This window comes from Crocodylus siamensis, chromosome 13, assembly GCF_052110815.1.
Source record: "Crocodylus siamensis isolate JL-2025a chromosome 13, ASM5211081v1, whole genome shotgun sequence".
NCBI classification, from domain to species: Eukaryota; Metazoa; Chordata; order Crocodylia; family Crocodylidae; genus Crocodylus; species Crocodylus siamensis.
Genome location: NC_143407.1, coordinates 28,900,972 through 28,919,667, shown reverse-complemented (window position 1 = coordinate 28,919,667; position 18,696 = coordinate 28,900,972). Strand labels below are relative to the sequence as shown.

At 47.4% G+C, this 18,696-nt stretch overlaps 1 protein-coding gene across 2 annotated transcripts in view; it reads right to left on the bottom strand.

Moving 5' to 3' along the window:
- LRRC75A (leucine rich repeat containing 75A) overlaps positions 1 to 18,696 on the bottom strand; it is a 167,191-nt gene that overhangs the window by 47,312 nt on the left and 101,183 nt on the right. For both annotated transcript variants that reach the window (XM_090025613.1, XM_090025614.1), the window contains exon 3: positions 18,501 to 18,613. In XM_090025613.1, the coding sequence (XP_089881739.1) occupies positions 18,501 to 18,613 (113 nt within the window). The remainder of the gene's footprint in view (positions 1 to 18,500; positions 18,614 to 18,696) is intronic.

Sequence of the window (18,696 nt, the reverse complement as noted above, 5' to 3'; positions counted from 1 at the left end):
AGCAGAAGCCGCAGATGGCTGACACACGTTAGCAGCCTGACAAGGGGGTGAGGTTAGAGAATATTTCCCCTGGTGCCTGCTCTTCCCCCCTTTCAGAATTAAAATAATTATGTTAACGAAACATTGGGTCCCTTCCATAATTAGCTACAGTTTGCCTTTGTCCACTGAGTAAACCCATCTTGTCACACCATGATGATCTGAAGAAAATTGATTTTAACTTCTCATTACACAGAGGGCTTCAAAGGATCCTTAAGCCAGTTACTGTTCACTACAGAGATGCAACAGGCATTTAACATAATACCTGCCAGCGCCAATCCAGCACTGTACATTTCCCCTTCTGAAACCTGATTCCCATCTCCAGGCTCTCAGATCTGCCCGAATGTTACCGGCCTGGCAATAAACACCGCCGGTGTGACAAGTCCCAGTCACTGCGCCCCTCCGTGGCAGAGCCCTTCTGCAAAAGTACCTTGTTAAATTATACCATGTAGGTTGTAGCTGTGTTGGTCTCAAGACACAGGCAGACAAAGTCCTCTGGGTAAATCCAATCTCTTTTATTAAACCAACTAATAGTTGGTCTTCTACACGAAAGCTAGATCAAGCACTAATAGTTGGTGTAATAAAAGATACTAGATTTACTCAGAGAACTGTATCTTGTTAAATCCTAAGGATCAGGTTTTCCCACCCCACAAGATCCGTTTGAAGATTTGTATGCGGGCAAGGAAGACACAGATCTACCCACTACTGGCATCAATAGCTACTTGGGCACCAGAAAGAGAGCAGATGCTAGCTGGCATGAGCCCCTTGCTTCCTTGACTTGACTTCACATTTGCGCATCTTCAAGCTATGCATCTAGTAACTTAAGCCACCCTCCCGGTCCCAGTCTTTGCAGATGAAGCATCAATCAGAGTGAATATTCAAGGCATCGCAGGTGCTGTTAAATCACACAGCTCGCTGCTACCGTGTGGGCTGTTAGCCCTAGGCTCAGGCTGCTGGAGCTTGCGTTGTTCCACTGCTCTTTATGCCACCAACGATGCTCTCCTCGTTTTCCTTCACAGTGAGATGCGAGAGAGCCCAAACCAAGGGCCCTGCACAATTTCTCTGCTGCATGTGGGTAGTAAAATGCCATCTTCCAGCAGCACTGAATTATTCAGAGACAGCTCTCGATGAAATACCTGCTTCCATCCTGTGCAGTGAAAAACTGTGGTCAAAACCTGTTTTGCAAGGTCGCCAAGACACCCACGGAAAGAAACATGCATCGTTAAGAAAAATGAGTTCTGTTAAAAAGCTGCTGGAGGCTCCCTGGTGAAACAGGCCGGCCAAGAAGGACACGCTTCAAATAGACCGGGCAGTGGGCTGGACTGGCCTTTATCCTGGGCGGTTCACAGATGTATCCCGTAGCGTCTAGGCCTTCTGCACAAAAGCTAGATCAAACACAAGGCACCTGCTTTGCCAGCTCCAGGAGAATCGACACCCCAAGCCCAGGGAAGTTTGGAGCAGGGATGTCGCAGCCCAAGGTGGTTACATGCGAGGCCTGAGCACTGAGGCAGGTAGCTAGAGTTACCTTCAGTGGGAGGAGATGCATCTTCCTGAGTGCTCCCGAGGTGAAACCCAGCAGGTAAAGAAGCACAGACTTCGCATTCGCGCATCCAACTGAGAGCAAAGCTAGAACACCTTTTAAGTGAACCCCGAGTGAGCAGGTCACAGACTGGAGAAATAAAGGCTACTTCCTTGAACTGCTGCTTTGTTCACATCTGGTACAAGTGGAAAAGTGATCCAAGAGGCTCAGCACACACATACCGGTATATGCACGGGTGGATGCTGAAACGGGAAACAGCATTCTTGGTCCCTGTTAGGATACGGCCCTATGGTTGTTCACTTAGTTCATCTGGTATGAGCCCATAATCAACACATTACATTGAAAGGTACCTATTATGCTAGGATTGCCATGTACTAAGTGCTTTTCTCACTGAGTTATGGTACTTGGCTGCAAATAGAAATTTCTCTGTGGTTTCACACCAAGGGAACTCAGAAAATACACATAAGACTCCAACAGCTCAGGACAAAGCGTAATCAGAGCGTAAGGGAAAAGAAACACAGAAGCTAACAGCCGAGCGATCCCCACAGCTTCTCAGCATCTGCAGCGTAGGCTCATAGCCCTTCAGACAGAAGTGGCATTGACAATCCTGGCTATGCTCTACGGGATGGTAGCTGAGGGAGGAAGTAGGGGATGGTTTAATTGTGGTTTGGTGAATTTGAATTTTCATTTTGATCTTAATCCTGTCTACTCAAGTGCATGGCTTCAGATACAGCCACCGAGCAAGCATTTTATATCTTGTTGGAATCGCACTTCTTGCTTTGCTAGTTATTCCAAAATATGATCTGTTAGATTGCCAGAAATAGAGCTTTCCTCATATCAGAGCTCACAGACCTCACTCCCAGAGGCACAAGTCTCTGTTAAACAGGAAGCCAGAAATCAAGTCAAGGGTCAAATAGAGCATGTCCTCACCAGGCCACGCAACTGCAACAGTTGTGCTAAGGAGTAACGCGATCAGGTTCTGGCAACAGCAATAGAAAGATGTGCTTGACTGGCACTACTGGAAGAGAAGGGTACAAGAACCGACATGGAAGAGGAGGATTGTCGCTCCACTCTTAATATATCCCAGTCCCTACCCGTTCAAAAAATCCTCGCAATGGCCTGTAAAGAAGTCCACCTTCCTGCTTCCTGGGCACATACACTGAGACAGGAAACGGAGATATCAGGAATTATGTCTGTAATTTGTTTAGCAGCAGAACAGAGCTTCCTAATCATTATCTTGACCTCCTGCATCAAATGGTTTCTGTATCAAGCGCTAAACCTTCTGTCAAGTGGAAGCACCTCTTTGAGAAAGACATTCACTCACAACACTTCAGTCCCAGGTGCTGTTCCCTGATCCCGTTCCCATCCAAGTCAGTGGGAGGACTCCTGTTGACTTCCCCAAGAGCTGAATGGAAACCAGAGAGAGAAGCTACTGATACGAGGGTTGGGGGAGGCATGTAACAGGACTGCAGCACGTGCCTGCAATGACCCATCCCACTACTGTGGCTGACCCTGCTGGCAAACATATACTGTATGGTCCGGCTTCGTGCTGTGGTTGGGTTGATGCTCTTGGTGGCACCAGCCTTCACAGACAGAGACAGCAAATGTGATCCAGTGGGCTGGGTGCTGAGCTCGGACTTGGGAGACCTGGGTTCAAGTCACTGCTCTGTGGCAAGCTTGTTGTGGGGCTCTGGGAAAGTCACTTAAGCCTCTTTGTCTCTCAATGCCCCATCTGTAAGATGGAGATAATATCACAGCCTTCTCTCACAGGGGTGCTCACCTAGATCAGCAGTTTTTCCATCTGTAGTCCATGGACATCTGAGGGTCCACAGACTATGTCTAAGGGGTCCGCTAAAGAGGACTACGATCAATCAAAAGTACGTGAATACCCGCACTTACAGTTCAAATAATAGGTGTTCCCACCCTCTTTTACCGGTCTTGATTTGAAGATGCAGGGTGGCTGCCCAAAGAATACCAGGAGTCAGAGGTGTGTTAGGACATGTCTTCTGTCCTATTTACCCATCCAGGCCAAAATGGCTCCCTAAAGCAATATCTCCAAGGCCACCGTCCAGTTCCCTTTGAAGAACCCAGGTCAAAGGGCTTCCAACTATTTTGTGAGAGAAAGGCTCACGGAGCCCGGGTTCTCCTACAGGAGTGGCAAATGAACACATTAGAGACTGTAAGGTGATGGTCAGAGAGACAAGAAGAGTTTGCCTGAAACAGGAAGAGAAATCAGACTAACAGGGGAGGCTGAGGCTTTCAGGGCAAGCAGCTCTGCAATTCAACCCAGGGGAGCTGTGTTCTTGCCTGCTAATATTCGGTTTGGGCCCTTCCCAACCACTTACACAAAACTTCCAACGTAGAGGAATAAAGACTGTTTACCCCATAAAATTACATACTGCACAACACAGAAAAAAATGTGATTGCTGTTCTCTACATTCATTGTCATCATGTTCAGAGCCCATATGATAATTTTGCTGCATGTGAGACATTTTTATGATTAAATATTTCCCTTGTCTCAGGGAATTGCATTTCATACCCCATTTGAGCTAGTTTAGGAACCTCTCTCAAGAGAAAAGTGATAGATAGCCAGACATAAAGCTCTCGTCAGAGCCACAGAAAAACAATGCGACTCAAATGATGAGCCAAAGTAAGGGGGGCCAGAATCTGGAACGGGCTGCCAAGAGAGGTGGTGCTATCAACTTGGAGGTCTTCAGGAGGAGGCCTGATAGACACCTGGCTGGGGTCGTCTGACCTCAGTCCTCTTTCCTGTCTGGGGCAGGGGGTCAGACGCAATGATCCTTCATGGTCCCTTCCAACTCTACAGTCTATGAATAAGCTGGGTGAGGCTGCCACCCCCGTCCCTGGTGAAGAGCTACTTCATCTTTGCAGCAGAATCAGTGCGTCTTGGTTCAAGAAATGGCATCCTGAAGTCTGCTGCCATCCAAGGGTGTCTACAGGCAGCCGGTCAGGCATGCAACACACTGGTAGTACTGGGCCATCATCAAGAGAAATGGCAGAGGGCTTTCAGCACAGTGGGGGACATCTCAGAAAGCTTCAAAGCTTGGAGGAAGGGTGATATGATAACCATCACTCCGCATGCAGGAGTGTAGACATGCTTTCCATCCCTGGCTATCCCGAGTGTGTCACCAATGGTGAGGTCAAGAGCTCCATTTTCAAAATGAGGAAATAGAGGTTTCGAGAAGATGGGTCTATGGCAGGGCCTAGAACAGGCTCTCACAGTCCTGACTCCCAGACCCCCGTCCTTCCGATAACACTCCCAAGTCCTTCCCATAATAATCATTCCCATCCTCTTTTACTGGTCTTGTTTAGAAGATGCAGGGTAGCTGCTCCACAAATACCAGAAGACAGCTGTGTTAAGACATCTCTTCTACCCATCCAGGGTAGGATGGCTCCCTAAAGCAACATCTCCAAGGGCACTGTCTACTTCACTTCGAAGAACCCAGGTCAAAGGGCTTCCAACATTTCTGTGGGAGAGAAAGGCTCACTGAGCCCTGGTTCACTTCCTATAGGAGTGGCTTGATTTCTGATAATGACAGTACCCTGCAATCCCAAAGGAAAGCCAGACTACTTTACAGATAATGCATAGCTGACCACCAATGTATTCCACTTCTTCACCTTTATGGACCCCTGGTGAAGCCCATGAGGCTGCACAAGGATACGGGAGGAGAGCACCAGGCCATGTTTGAAAACTACTGTCACTGCAGTTTCCATCTCATCCTCCTGCTCCCTCTGGGCTCTGCAGGACCCAGATAGTTTTCAGACTTGGAATTTGGATACGACATAACCAGCTCCTGGTACAGTAAATGAAAACAGTCTGCTGAGTGACGAACATGGAGCTCTGCTCTCCTAAAGTAATGCCTGGATGAACGCCACTTTGGGTTAATGCACAGTACAGTGGGAATGCATTTTACCAGCTGAACACCATGGTTAAGGGGAGATGAAAGACAACTGTGTGAGCAAAGTAGTGTAACCACACAAGGAAGGGTATCTGGTCTGGAACGAAGGAGGGAACTGCCCTAAGAAAGCATGCAAGTGAGCTGGCTGCCTGTAAAGGGTGCATGCATTTTAGGGAGAGGAAAATCAAAGTTGCAGAGATGCAAGAAATCACAACATTAAATTCAAACCAAGGAAAATGTACCTTCCCTGTGCTAAGAGCCAACTAAGACTTTGGTACTGGTCTTTGACACAGGGAACAGAGTTTAGCCTTTAGGTGGAGGGGTTACAAAGAGACGTGTAATAAGGAAACGTGGATTTGTACTTGGGTCCACTTTGTGAACTGTAGCTCCTGGGGTCCATCCTCAGTTCTTACATGAGGGAAACACCCAGGGAAAGCCCACCAAAGTTTTGGCTGGATAAGGACAAGATCTCACCCATGGAGTTAATGAAGGGTCACACACAATTTGGGTAGATCAGCCAACTGGAAAACACATGTATTGAACAAGTCAAATATACAAAACTTGTGAACCCTACATAATTTCATATGTTTAATTGCAAGGTATAAACCACTGGCTTTAAGTAAGCATGCTGCTTTTTAACGAAGGGCCATTCTTGCGGTGAGGAGTTAATCCCAAGAATTTGTAATCTTGCTCTTATAAGACTCAAGCACGGATGAAGAATACTGCTTTCCCCTAAGGCCCTTATCTCACAGCTGTCCCAGGCAGGCACATCCCTTCCAAAACAAAGCAGGCTATTAAACAATCAAGATCCTCTAAATTAGCTTTTTTTTTTGCCAAAGCTTCACATGCAGGGCTGTGGGAGAGTTGGGCGAGGTTACTCCAGAGGAAGTCGCAGGTCAGCATGTTTCCCCTCCAGTATTACTAAGAGAAACAACCAACCCATCTTCCTTCTGAATCCCCATTGTCGGACACATTCCTAGGAGCAGATTTCATTGCAGAGTTGACTTCTGCTTCACCCGGGCTAAACACTACCATATGCAGCCCTCATCATTGCTATCTAGCTGTTAACCCTGAGATGTTACGCTCAAAAGCACGCCAAAGCTTCATCAGCACATCAGCCTTAAAAATCCAACTGACTTGAAATCACGCGCACCGTTTTGCTGCTTTTCACATTTCCCTCCATTGCGCTGGGGAAACTTGTTCAAGTCCACTTCACTTTTGCTGCTGAACCACTTCTGCTGGGAAGTCTCTGACACGAGCACAATGCCAGTGAGGCCTGGCTTCATCGCATGGGGGGGTTTCAAAAGCAGTCCACTACCCCACCCAAAAGAGTGACTTTGAAAATGACCCTGCTCCTCTTGGGACTTCTCCCTCTTTGGTAATTTTGTTTTAAACAAAACCCCCCACGTTGCATTAATGCCGTAATTCAGCAGTGTCCAGCAGAATACTCTGGAGAATAAGCAACGATGCCTTATTAAACAAAGGACAATGGGAAAGAGCACTTGACAATGGTTTTCCATAAGGCAGGGTGATATTTTCAACTCTTTCAAGGAACTACACAAACTGAAGGGGATTTAGAAACCTAAAAGGGCCATTCCTCTGTTGACATGAGGACTGCCATTTACTGGGTCAGACCACAGGTCCACCTTGCCCACTATCCTGTGTCACACAGTGGCAGAAAGGGATGCTGAAAGGGAGACCGAATTGGGTATGACTGGGTTTTCTTTTCCACTGTTCCTTTCTTGCAGCCTCCAGCATTGAAGGTCTAGGAGGGTCCAACTCAGAGGCTGTAACCCGAACTCACGTGCTCAATAGCTACCAATGCCCCTTTCCTCCAAGAATGTGTCCAATCCCATTTGAACCTGGCTAAACTGCCAGCTCCCACAACACTGTCAGCCTCCACACTTGAATTACTCAAATCACATGGACACACAAGGGCTGAGCCAACACCCACTGAAACCCATGGCTGCCTTTCCGCCTGGTTGAGTCAGTCCCATGAAAATGGGCTGATCCTGTGTGAGGCGGTGGGGAATCTGGACAGCCGTGGGGGAAGCAGACAGACGTCCGGGAATTTGGGAGCAGGGAATGCATGTGCTCAGTTCAGCATCAGACAGGGAAAGGGTGGAGGAAAGTTTGCGCCTTTTCCTTCTGCTGCAAGTCAAAGAGCAGTTTAACGTGGTGCCATTCCCCCACCTCTGCTCAGCCCATCACAATAGTGATAATGCCACCCAAGGAAAGGGACGTTCAAGTTAAAACTGTTACCCTCTAGAGTCTGCCGTACTCACCCACATTTGCACCGAGTGCAAAGATGTCAATGGGAGCTGTGAGTGAGGAAGGACTGAAAAATCTGGCCCAGAGTCCGACTCCTAATTCCTCTGTTTTAACTCCGGGTCAGAGGCTGAGTATTTCAGAAGTCAGCCACATTGCACTGGTAAATGAGAGAGTTGTAAAGACTTTGAGGCTGGGAGCATCTTTTTCTTCTGTGTTCATATACAGCATAAAACGGAGGGGCTCTGACTCTCAACTCCTCTTCCTTGGTGCAACAGTAATTCAACAAAACCAAAGAGCAGCAATACTTCTGGCCATGGCTGTTTTGGCGTGTTATTGGGGGGGAGGGGGAGGGGGAGGCAGAGCGCTATACAAAAAGAGGCAGTTTTCCAGAGCGGACAGCGGGCTTTCCCCCGGGGAACCACAAGCCGGTGCCCCTAATGCAACCCAAACGTGCTGTGTTTTAATTACAGCAGCCTCGCTTTTCTTTATTTTGAGAGGCAAGTGCTTGGCAGCAGGAGACTTGAGGAGATTCCAGGCTTTAATTCAGGGCTCGCTAGTTAAATGTCGGAATTGTAATCAAGTCTTTAGGCGCAGTCAGGGATGCATAAATTGCTTTTGCAGGCTTTTTTTCATCTGCCTGCCATTGGCTGCACCACCAGACAGGGCCAGGGAACTCTCCTTTTCATCCTGTGTGTCTATAATAGAAATACGTGCAATTCAGATGAGGACGTGCAGAAGCAGACAACATGCGAGACAAACACAGACAGATCTGTAATGGGCAAGAATCAGGTTATTTAGCACAGCTCTGGTTTTAAAAGAAAGTAGGGCAGCCAACTCTGGAAGTGTCCGCGTGCTTTCCTACCACACTTGCTGAAAGTGGCTCCTGAGTCAGGAGGCAACTGAACCGATCTCACGTCACAGTGTCCTGACACGCTGCTGCCGATTTGAGAGACGTCTGCCTGACCTTGAGAGCTAGGGGGAAGGTTTTCACAGCTGTGCCATGGCAGGACTGACCCGAAGGACTGATCCAATTCCCTCCATCCTGTACAACCGTCCTTCTCTTTCTTCTCTGTTTTCTATTATCACCTGTAGCCAAGGCTGAGCAGACCGCATACGAAAGCAATTTTCCACTGTAGTTATTCACAGTGCTTCTGGAGAAAGCAGCTGCAAGACCAATTACAGCTACCTGGATTTCTTCACCACTCAGTTTAGTTTATTAATTTTGTGCAGCACATATTTACCTTGTGTCTAAGAGAAGTCGGCAGGATTTTTACTTGGTCCCAGAAGTAACTACCGACCTGACCGACATCCCCAGCTGCAGCAGGGACAGAACCACCCGACTGCTGCGCAGCCAGAGGACTGTGACCATCTGACTTATTTTTGGCTGGAGATAAAATAGCACTCCAAACACTAATGCCTGCTCTGTTTTGAAGAGCTCCCCTCTTCAAAAGGTAGCTCAAAGCCTCTTTTGCACTCACTGTTTTCTGGGGCTAAGTCAGGGCCTCGCGGCTGCTCTAACTTGCACTCTCCTCCATATGTCCCCAAAGAAACCTGCACTGCCAACCACTGTGGCCACGCCCCTCATATGTCCAGGGTTGCGGCATCAAAATAGGGCCAGTGAAGAGTCCTTAGCTATTGAGCTATCCTAAAGGGCATGTCCCAGCTCACTTGACAGCCTCTGTATAGTGCCAGATAGGTGTCAAGGGGTCTTGAAGGGTTAGGGTTAGGGGTCTTGAACAATTTTTCCACCCATTTATTTGGTCTAATAAAAGATATCACATCTACCCAAAGAACCACGTCTGCTAAAGGGTCTTGAAGTAACCTCTCTGAACTGAGGGTCTAATTTTCAGGAGTGCCCAGTACGCCAGCGAGAGCTGTGGGTGCTCAGCTCAGGCTTAAATCCTTGCTGCGACTGCATCTTGGTAGGCACCTGATCCACCTGCTCCTGAGATTGGTGTGGTCAGGATGCGCCATGGTGTGGGGTTATCTAGCTTTAAGGCAAATCAGCCCCAGCATTTATAACTCTCCGGTCATGGTATCAGAGCGCATCTTAATCCTCTGACTGGGGCAACATTTTAATTAAAGTAAGAGCTTAAAGCTGCATAGACAGAGCCCATTTCTGCGCAGTTCTACCTCTTCCCCTGACCACGGGCCTCCCTGTTCCTCGGGATCTCAGGGATAAATTAAACAACTTCCTTCTCCTCACCCTCCAAATATGTCTAACCAGCAGCAGGGTAAATGCAAGCACGGAGTCCCAGCAAACAGGTGCCATCAGGGCCACAGACAAATTATGCCATGCACTGAAGCCAGGTCTCAGATGACAATGTGCACCCTACCTGGCAGCTCTGAGTCAGTGTTCACAAGCCCTTCCCCAGCAGACCAGACAGACAGTGCTCTAATTAAGGAAGGATTTGCAAGTTACTTTGGCTACAGCCCATTAGGTTCCTGTGAAAGCTGCCACTGCCTTTGTGGTTTTGTTGGAACCGGTGATTAGCAGTGAGAAAACACAGTAAAAACCAAAACACTCAGTAAAGGACAAGAGTCATCACATAGGCAATGCAAGCCCAGCTTCTTCTGCAGCATATGCTAAGCCACCTCTTGAAGAGCAGCCTTATGAGTGTGTCCCCCCACCATCATCTGAGGAATAAGCAGGTCCCACTCTCCTTCTTTTGCTGGTTTCCAATACAGATAATCTGTGAACCGAGGAAACATTAAGGACTAGAAAAGCATATGAGGCTGGCTGCATCCTGGCAGGTATGGGAGAGAGTTGCTGGAAAAGAACAGAGACGGCATCACCTCTGGGGCAGTAACAGATGCTTTATTCCCCTTCACATGCAGAAGTGAAATGGGAACAACTTCAAGCCAGCACACTCATCCTAGGAAGTCATATATTTTCCTCTATGCACCTTTCAGACAGGTTCAGATTCACACCTCAGCTTCTTCTTGAAGTGCATTCGCACATGCCTCATGGAAGGACGCTTGCCTTACAGCACTGCAAAGACAGGCATAGATAGGCCCGGATAGCCAAGGAGCAAATATTACTTTCTGCAAGTAACATCCCATATCGGGATCTAACACCCCCAAAGCTAAAAATATTCACCTGTTTCACAGTCTGCAATGTTGTCCAGCTGGTGTGGGCCCCACTGAGATTTCCATCAGAGTCCAGCTATGAAGCTATATCAAGTTTCAATGACATGAAGTGGGGCAGAGAGGAGAATGGGGATTGCAGCATATACTCATTCTGATTTCAGAGTGCCAGGCCACGACAGAAAAACAATCCACAGGCAAATGGGTAAAAGAACAGAAACCCCCTGGTCTGAGCAACACATAACTAGCCCTGTTCCTGCTGTCTAAAGCTGGCTTTCCTCAAACATTGGGTTTTCTTCTTAAAAGACTCAAGGAGCCAATTACCAGTCCAGAGTAATGAGAGAGCTCACCATCACACAGGCTTCAGGTCCTGCTGGATGGAGACACAGCCATGTGACCAAATCTCAATGTGATTTTGGCTTCATCATGACAGTTCCTCAGGTGAGAGAGAGCTGGTGACAAACAGCTAAAAAGACCATTATCTTGCAGGGATCCTGCAGGACCTCCAGCCCCCTGCCCACGACCTTTTCAGCAGGCCTCGTCTGCAGCCTATTGCTTTGGGATAGATATATATAGAGATCTATCTATCTCTCTATAGCCCCCAAAGCAACAGGCTGCTCTCTCTCTCTCTCTCTCTATATATATATATAAATAAAATAAATTCTGTGTATCGTTAAAAACCCTTTGTGTGGTGTGGCTCTATAGAGAATAGAGGGATTGTACCTGACTCACAGCTTCCCTCTCATAGCACTGTCGCCTGCCCACCTATCTCATCCAAATGAGGACAGGGCACATCCTTGGGTGTACCCGGGTTACATTTGCTTACTGACAAACCAACGCTTTCCTGGCTCCACCTGTACAGCAGATGCAGCAATTCACATGCTGGCAGCATGCAGAAAAGTAGAGACCTGGTAGACTGCAAAGAGGCAGCAGAAAAGAAACAGATTTCATAAATTTAACACTGGAGAGTCATCAGGACACCTAGTGAGGGGGAGAGACAGAACTCCACTCACCAGTGCTTTATAGTTTTAATAATGAAAGGCCTGACAGCTAAGCATCACCGACAGCATTACTGCCTGTCTAGGAATATTAAATAATTAAGCATCAAGATGCCCTTAGGAGCAAGTAACTGTGTGCAAACCTGTCTGGATCCCTTCACTCAGCAGTGAAATACGTCGCTGTTTCACGGCGTGCAGCAGTACGACAGAGCCGAGGACAATTCTGCATCAGACTGATGGGGATCTGCAAGCTGGCCAGGACAGAGCGCTGACGAAGCGCCAGTCACTCCTGAACCACCACCGCTGGCCCAGGCCCCATTTCTACTTAGCTTCATCTTTGCCTCTGTAGAAGGGACTTCCCACAGTGCAAGGAGGGGAAGGGCCAGCTGAGCCTGACCATGCCTGGAAGGGGTGCAGGTTAGCTCCCAGCCAGGTCCACGCAGCTCAGGGGGCCATTCCAGCAAAAAAAGTCATTAGGCTCAGCACAGCACAACACAGCACAGCACAGCAAAATGTGGCAACTCCACTGCAGGGCAATTGAGGACATGCTGGCCAGAGCAGGGGGCTCTGGAGAAACCCAGACTGGACTGATAGGTCTGTGCTATGTTGTGACGTTTGCTGACGGTCCAGCTACCTGGCAGGAAATGCAGCCACCACATTTCGGCCAAACTTGTGTTAGTCCAGTTGAACCAATGCTCCTGGAATAACACAGCACCCCGGGCATCTAAACCGGCGGACTCCAGCAGCTCTACCACAGTGCAGACCATAGCACCTTGGCAGCATCCCAGCCCCTCGCACCCCATGGGGCATATCAGCAGCGCAGGGCAGATAGCCCTTTTGCAGCTCTGATTGCCTCCATGGAGCGAGCCCTGGCCCGGCCAGGCGGTAAGTTGCCAGCTCAAAGCACAGGCCTGGCAGGATACTCAGGACAGCAGGAAAGACAGCGGTTCGTGCCTCTATCCGGGCTGCAGCTCTGAGAACTGCCGGTGAGCAAAAGATGTTCGCTGGCTACTTTGTTACAGTCACCAAGATGCAAAAATGGCACCTTTCAGATTGCATTTTCCACAACTCTTTAAAGAGCCTGCCTCCCCCAGAGGGCTTTCTGCAAGCATAGATTTGTCATATTTGCTAGGACAAGACACAGCTGAGACAGCAGTGGGTTTTGCACTTTGGAGGTGGAAGGCTTTGCTGAATCAGGGCTTTGCCTGTACCAATAACTCAGCTGTTTTATACCAATTTTCCAAATTCCTTCCAGTCTCTTAAGCAAAAGGCAAGGGGGCGAGGCGAGTTAGAAGAGGGCTACATAAGTAAGAGAAGCAGATACAGGCCAAGTTCCTTTGTTACTCCTCTTTGTAACTGAACGGCATGCAAAAATAAGGGACAAATTTGATCTTCTGCAGCAACACCCACAATCGTGCTGGCCATAGTTTGTGGGAGGCCCTGACCAGGGACCATGGAACACAGACTCATGCACATGTGCACACAATCAAAATCCTATCACAAGGACTCACTAACAACATGATTCATGGAGAGGGCCAGAGATCACAGGTCTTCAGACCAAAGGTTACTTACTTATTGACATTTTCCTGGCATTTAGATGCAAGAATAGTGGAAATATTAGAAACAGAGACAGGACAAAAGAAGACTTTCTTTTAATCATGTAGGAATTCACACTCATAATAGCTTAATGGACTTTCCTTGCTATTCACTATTAGTCATTATCATCATAGCCCTTTACCTAAGACAGGTTTCAATATGCTACACATCTAGCTCCTGGAAGTCAATGGGAAACAATATATTTTGTTTTTCAGACTTACGCACAGTTTCTGGCCTTCTTCATAGGACATAACTGATTCAGTCTGAAGGGACCTCACTCAGGGAAACTATTCCTTATCGAGCAAAGCATTTTTGACAGTTGCTTAGCTTCCAGTCTATTCTTAAATCCCACTGCAAGCCAAGACACTTGAACTGCTGAATAAGGATGGATTTATGTATTTGCCTGAGTGCTTTCCTGAATCGCGCCCTAAAACGGAACTACGTTCAGATACATCAACATGCATTTAAACAAAAAATCCCAGACAAGCTAACAACTGCGTGACCAATAAAATCCAATGCTTACAGCCATCACAGCCTCCGGATTGCTATCGTGTGGGCATAGCTTGACTTTTTATTGCTCTGAGCCATTAAGACAGTCAAAACTCTCAGCTATTTCTTTCCTCTTCCAAAAGAGAAAGTAAAATATTATGACAGGGTTGGGAGATGGAGCCTGCTAGTTCTCAGGCATGCACTCACACAATGCACACACAATAATTAAAGACAGGGGACTAGTAAATTAAAGACAGAGAGAGGCACAAAACCAACTCAGTAAATGCCTGTTTCAGAGGGTTTTGTCAGTCTTTTCAGCTCTGAAGAGCTCCCTGCTGCCACAGAATAATTTTAATTACAGTACACCCTAATGGGATAACAAGAGGTGGCTGCTTCCTAGTCTAATTAGTGGGGGAAATTAGGGTAAATCAACAACTGAGCTCTCCACTTCCTATCCTGGGCCCACATGCTGAGAACACCCCTGGGTGCGACCTACAGCATGCAGCTCGGGTGGGTGTCCACCCTGCTCTTGTATGCAATGAGCAGAGCTGGTCTCCGAGTAGGAGCCCCCTCCATGCAATGGATGCAAAACAAACAGGCCTGACAGCACCCAAGCAATAGTTGTGCAGAAGTTCAGGTAACGCCGTCTGTCAGTCTGAGGCACTGCTACCGCTCTCTTCACAGCATTAGCGAGAAACCCTGGAGTCTAGGGAATAGGGGCAGTAGGACCTAGGAAATGCAACGCCGTCGTTTCCCCTGCAAAGCGTGCAACACTGTTGAAACCAAGTGGCCTGAATATATCATGGGGTGGCACCGGCAATAAATGAACAACCTGTGCATACACAACCCGTCTCTAAACCAGTGTAGCACCCTGCAAGGAATCCCAGGAGTTCATATTTGGAGGTTCAACTGCTAGCCAGTGGTTCTAGCAGAGGAAAAACTTCACTTACCAGGTTCTCTGCCCACTTAGCACACAGGCTCATAAGGAAAATCCTTGCGCCTTCATCCCAGCACCCTGTCCTTTCCAATGGTACTGCTCCTGTCCATGACCAGCATCACCTCTAGTGCTCAAACCACATGGGCAGCAAGCTCCTGCACAGGATGCCAACAACTACAGGAGTTCCCCGAACAGCCAGTGGACAGACCCAACTTTAAAAAGGGAGGAGGAGTTCCCACTCAGGAGCCTAAATCAGCCATTACGATGCAACTGTTATGCCTGCCTGCTTTTACAGCAGTACACGTGCCTGAAATCGTGATTGAACCCTAAGTGAAACAGGGCTGAAGTTAAATCGCTGTGCTACACTTAGGAATGTGCAGATACCACCGTTAAATCATGCAGCTTGTACTCATGTCGATATGGATAAAATTATGAGGTCCGTTTACCTCCAGGGCAGACACCCCTCAGTAACACCCCAAGTGCCACTTAGATGTTCAAGCCACTGCCATCCTGGGGTACTCTAGCAACAGATTACGTGAACCAGACCTTTGTGTTGACCAATTCAGTGACATGCTGGGCTTCTAATTTAGTTAAGGAACAACTTAACTTGCAACAACAGTGGAGGAGCCAAGCAACCAACCAAACTTCAATGGCCTTGGGACAGCAAGCACAGCAAAACTGACCTCACTGGAGCACATTTGTCAGTGCTAGTCGGACCGCTGACCTTTCCGGTTTCTGACCGTGCTGCTTTAGCCAGGCGCTTTTGGGCTCTGGAGCTGACATACATACAGCAACAGTGCAGGGCTGAAGGACCTGGGATGCTCTTTTATTTTCTCTTTAAGGTGGCTGCTTGTAAATAGGTGTTTTCCTTCCCTTCTACTTTGTCACTTTAAGCCCACAATTTCCCATGTGCAAAATACCCACAAAGCTGAGACCTGTGTCAACAAAACAACCACTGTGCTCATTCCATAGTAAATGCCTAATTAGCAAGCCTCTCTTGTACCAATTCATTAGTGCTGTTGTCACTGATTATCCAACTGCATGTTGGACTGTTCATTTTGATGGGGAACATAATGGGCTCGGTTTCTCAGCTGAGGATCTACCCATCTGTGGACATTTGTGCAGCCTTCCCTGACATTTCAGCACATGGAGAGAGGGCAAAGGATTTCAGAAAGGGACCTTTTTCACAAACGTTGACTTAATCAGAGCAAAGTAACATTGACTTAATCAAGCAGAGTCTCAAGGCGGTAAGTATACACTCAGCTTCGACTGCATTCCCGTTCAGGGTTGGGTCCTTAAGCCTTCTCGCTAAAAAAATAAACCAAAAAAGCAACGATAGCCCCAAATATAACTGCTACACAAGCTACCCAGCTTGTAGTGTTACGTGTTCAATTTAACACTTGCTAAGTTCAGTTAAAACGCAAGCAGATGCATGTTCTAAAGCTGAGCTTGTATGAAGTGCTCTCCTGGCATTACGAAGTTGTTCCCCTTCAGACCAGGGCTCTCTCCCAACACAACTGAACTTTAATGCAGTACAAAAGACCAACGATTTACAATTGTTGCAAGTGAATGTGCGACACAGCCATTTAATGCTGCAAGGTCAACCGAGCACTGCAAAGACCAGTGCCCATCTTCACATCTGCAGTTAAGCCTCACCTCCAGGTCCTGGCACATGTAAAACAAGGTACGAAAAGCAGTTTGGCAAGGCAGCAAGTGCTCTGAGAAAGGCTGGGAGCAGCTCTGCACCAGCCTTTCTGCCAAGTCTGGTAAATGGTGGGCAGTCTGCTGTGCCAAGGGCTCTCCACCTGTGCAGCTCGGGGCAGTGGCAGGCCCAGCTACCCAAGCAAACTCCTTCGGGGCAATAAAGAGATAGAGACTGTGCTCCGGACTACTGTACCCTGTTTCTCTGTCTTGATGCAGCTAGACTGTGGTTGGTACCTCAACTTGCTTGCTGATGCACCCATGATCCTGGTACATAATAAGCATGAGCATCATCATGTTAAAAAAGCCCTTGCTGCCCATGCTCTTCACTATTACTAAGCAAGAGCAACCTGTTGGCCAGCCCTCTCCTTAATCCAGGATCAGGCTACCACAAGCTCCCCCTCCCCCTTACATGGCATTTGCACACACACACTCTATACTTTACAGCAAGGTCATGCTCAACTGGCAAGGAAGATGTTCTGCAACCCCCAGCTCAGTCCACCAGCTATAGGCACTCAGCTATGATGTTTATAAAACGTAAGAGCTACTCAGTAGTACAAGAGCTTTTGTGCATATGAAGTGAAACCCCCGTGCTTGTTGCAGGGTGGATAAAAATTAGCAATTAAAAAAAAAATTAAAAATCTGATTTTTTTTATTTAAATCAGATTTTAATTTTTTAAATTTTTTTTGTTAAGACGCTTTATTTTAGAAAATAAACCTATATAAAGATAGCTTTAATTTAAGATATGTTAAAGCTCAAAGATATCATCATGGAATAAGGATTATAACTTCTAATTACATACTACTGGAGACAATATATTCATTTAACATTTTAGGAAATTTTTATAAATAGGTCACAACAGGCTTGGACTATATTTGGGACTCAATCTTATGGGGATCCTCTATTGATTAGTAAAGATGAAAGAGAACCACTCTACCCAATGGGACTCAGTGCTCAGTCTAAGATCCCATTAAGCATCTCTGTGATGCTCAGTTTCAGTTCTCAAGCTGTGGATTTCTGTTCCCAGAGATAACATCCTTGTTAACAGCAGTATATGGAGATGAGAGATAATACACCTGATTATATACCCATCAGCCCTATTGTCTCTGCAAGTTACGTGTACACAGAGTCAAGACCTTACCTCCCTCTAAAAGTGCAAAGTTTCAAGAAGTTAAATGAATCTCTTTTGTTGGGGGTGGAGTAGATCTGGGCAAGGAGGAGGAGCCTGGAGATAAACACAAGGAAGGAGGAGCCATAGAAACAAAAGAGAAGCATTTTGGGCAGAATTTTGTTGAAATTGCGAAATACTTCTGTAACAACCACTTTGCAGCAGCTGCTGCTCTGAAGAAAGCAGTAGGAACCAAACTAACTTTCCCACAACACGTACAATGCCACTCAGTAGTGGATTACTTTGAGCAATATACTGAGAACTGGCCTAATCTGATGACAATTTGTTAACAAAATTGTGCCAAAACAGATGGAACTGTCATAGCCAAAGTGCTCTCCATTGGGCTAAAGAGAAACGTAGAAGGTACGCTGACAATCCTGAAGCCTATTTCCATAGCCTTGAACAAAGGTTATATCCAACAAGAATGCACTTTTTGTAGAAAACCGTGATTAAATTGAGGCTCCCTGACCAGTGATTTAAACTGTGATTTAAATCAAACCCACCCTGGGGCCCAGCTGACTGGCAGAGCAGTGTTGCCAAATGCTGGAAACACAACTGAGATGAGCCAACATTTGACTGCGATGAATGATGCCTGGCCCGCAGTGGCTGGCTCACAGCCACGTACCTGTAGACTCAGATCTCTGCAGCAGGAACAACCTCCTTCCCGTCCAACCCCTCAATGACCCTGAAAGCACAGAGCAAGGGACAAACAAATGGTGCGTGCAGGCAGCTGGCAGCCTTCGGCAGCTGACTCACCAGGCCTGAGGCTTCCTCTTCATGATGCCCTGGCGTCGCCACTGCGAATGTGGACTGAGGTGGTAGGTCAGCTGTCTGCAGAGCTTTTCCATGGCCCCCAGCGAGTCTCCCTCCTGGAAAGGCAAAGGGAGGGAGGCCAGGTGAGTTGTGTATACCAATACAGCCCGGGGGATTGATAATGAGGACAGATGAGGTG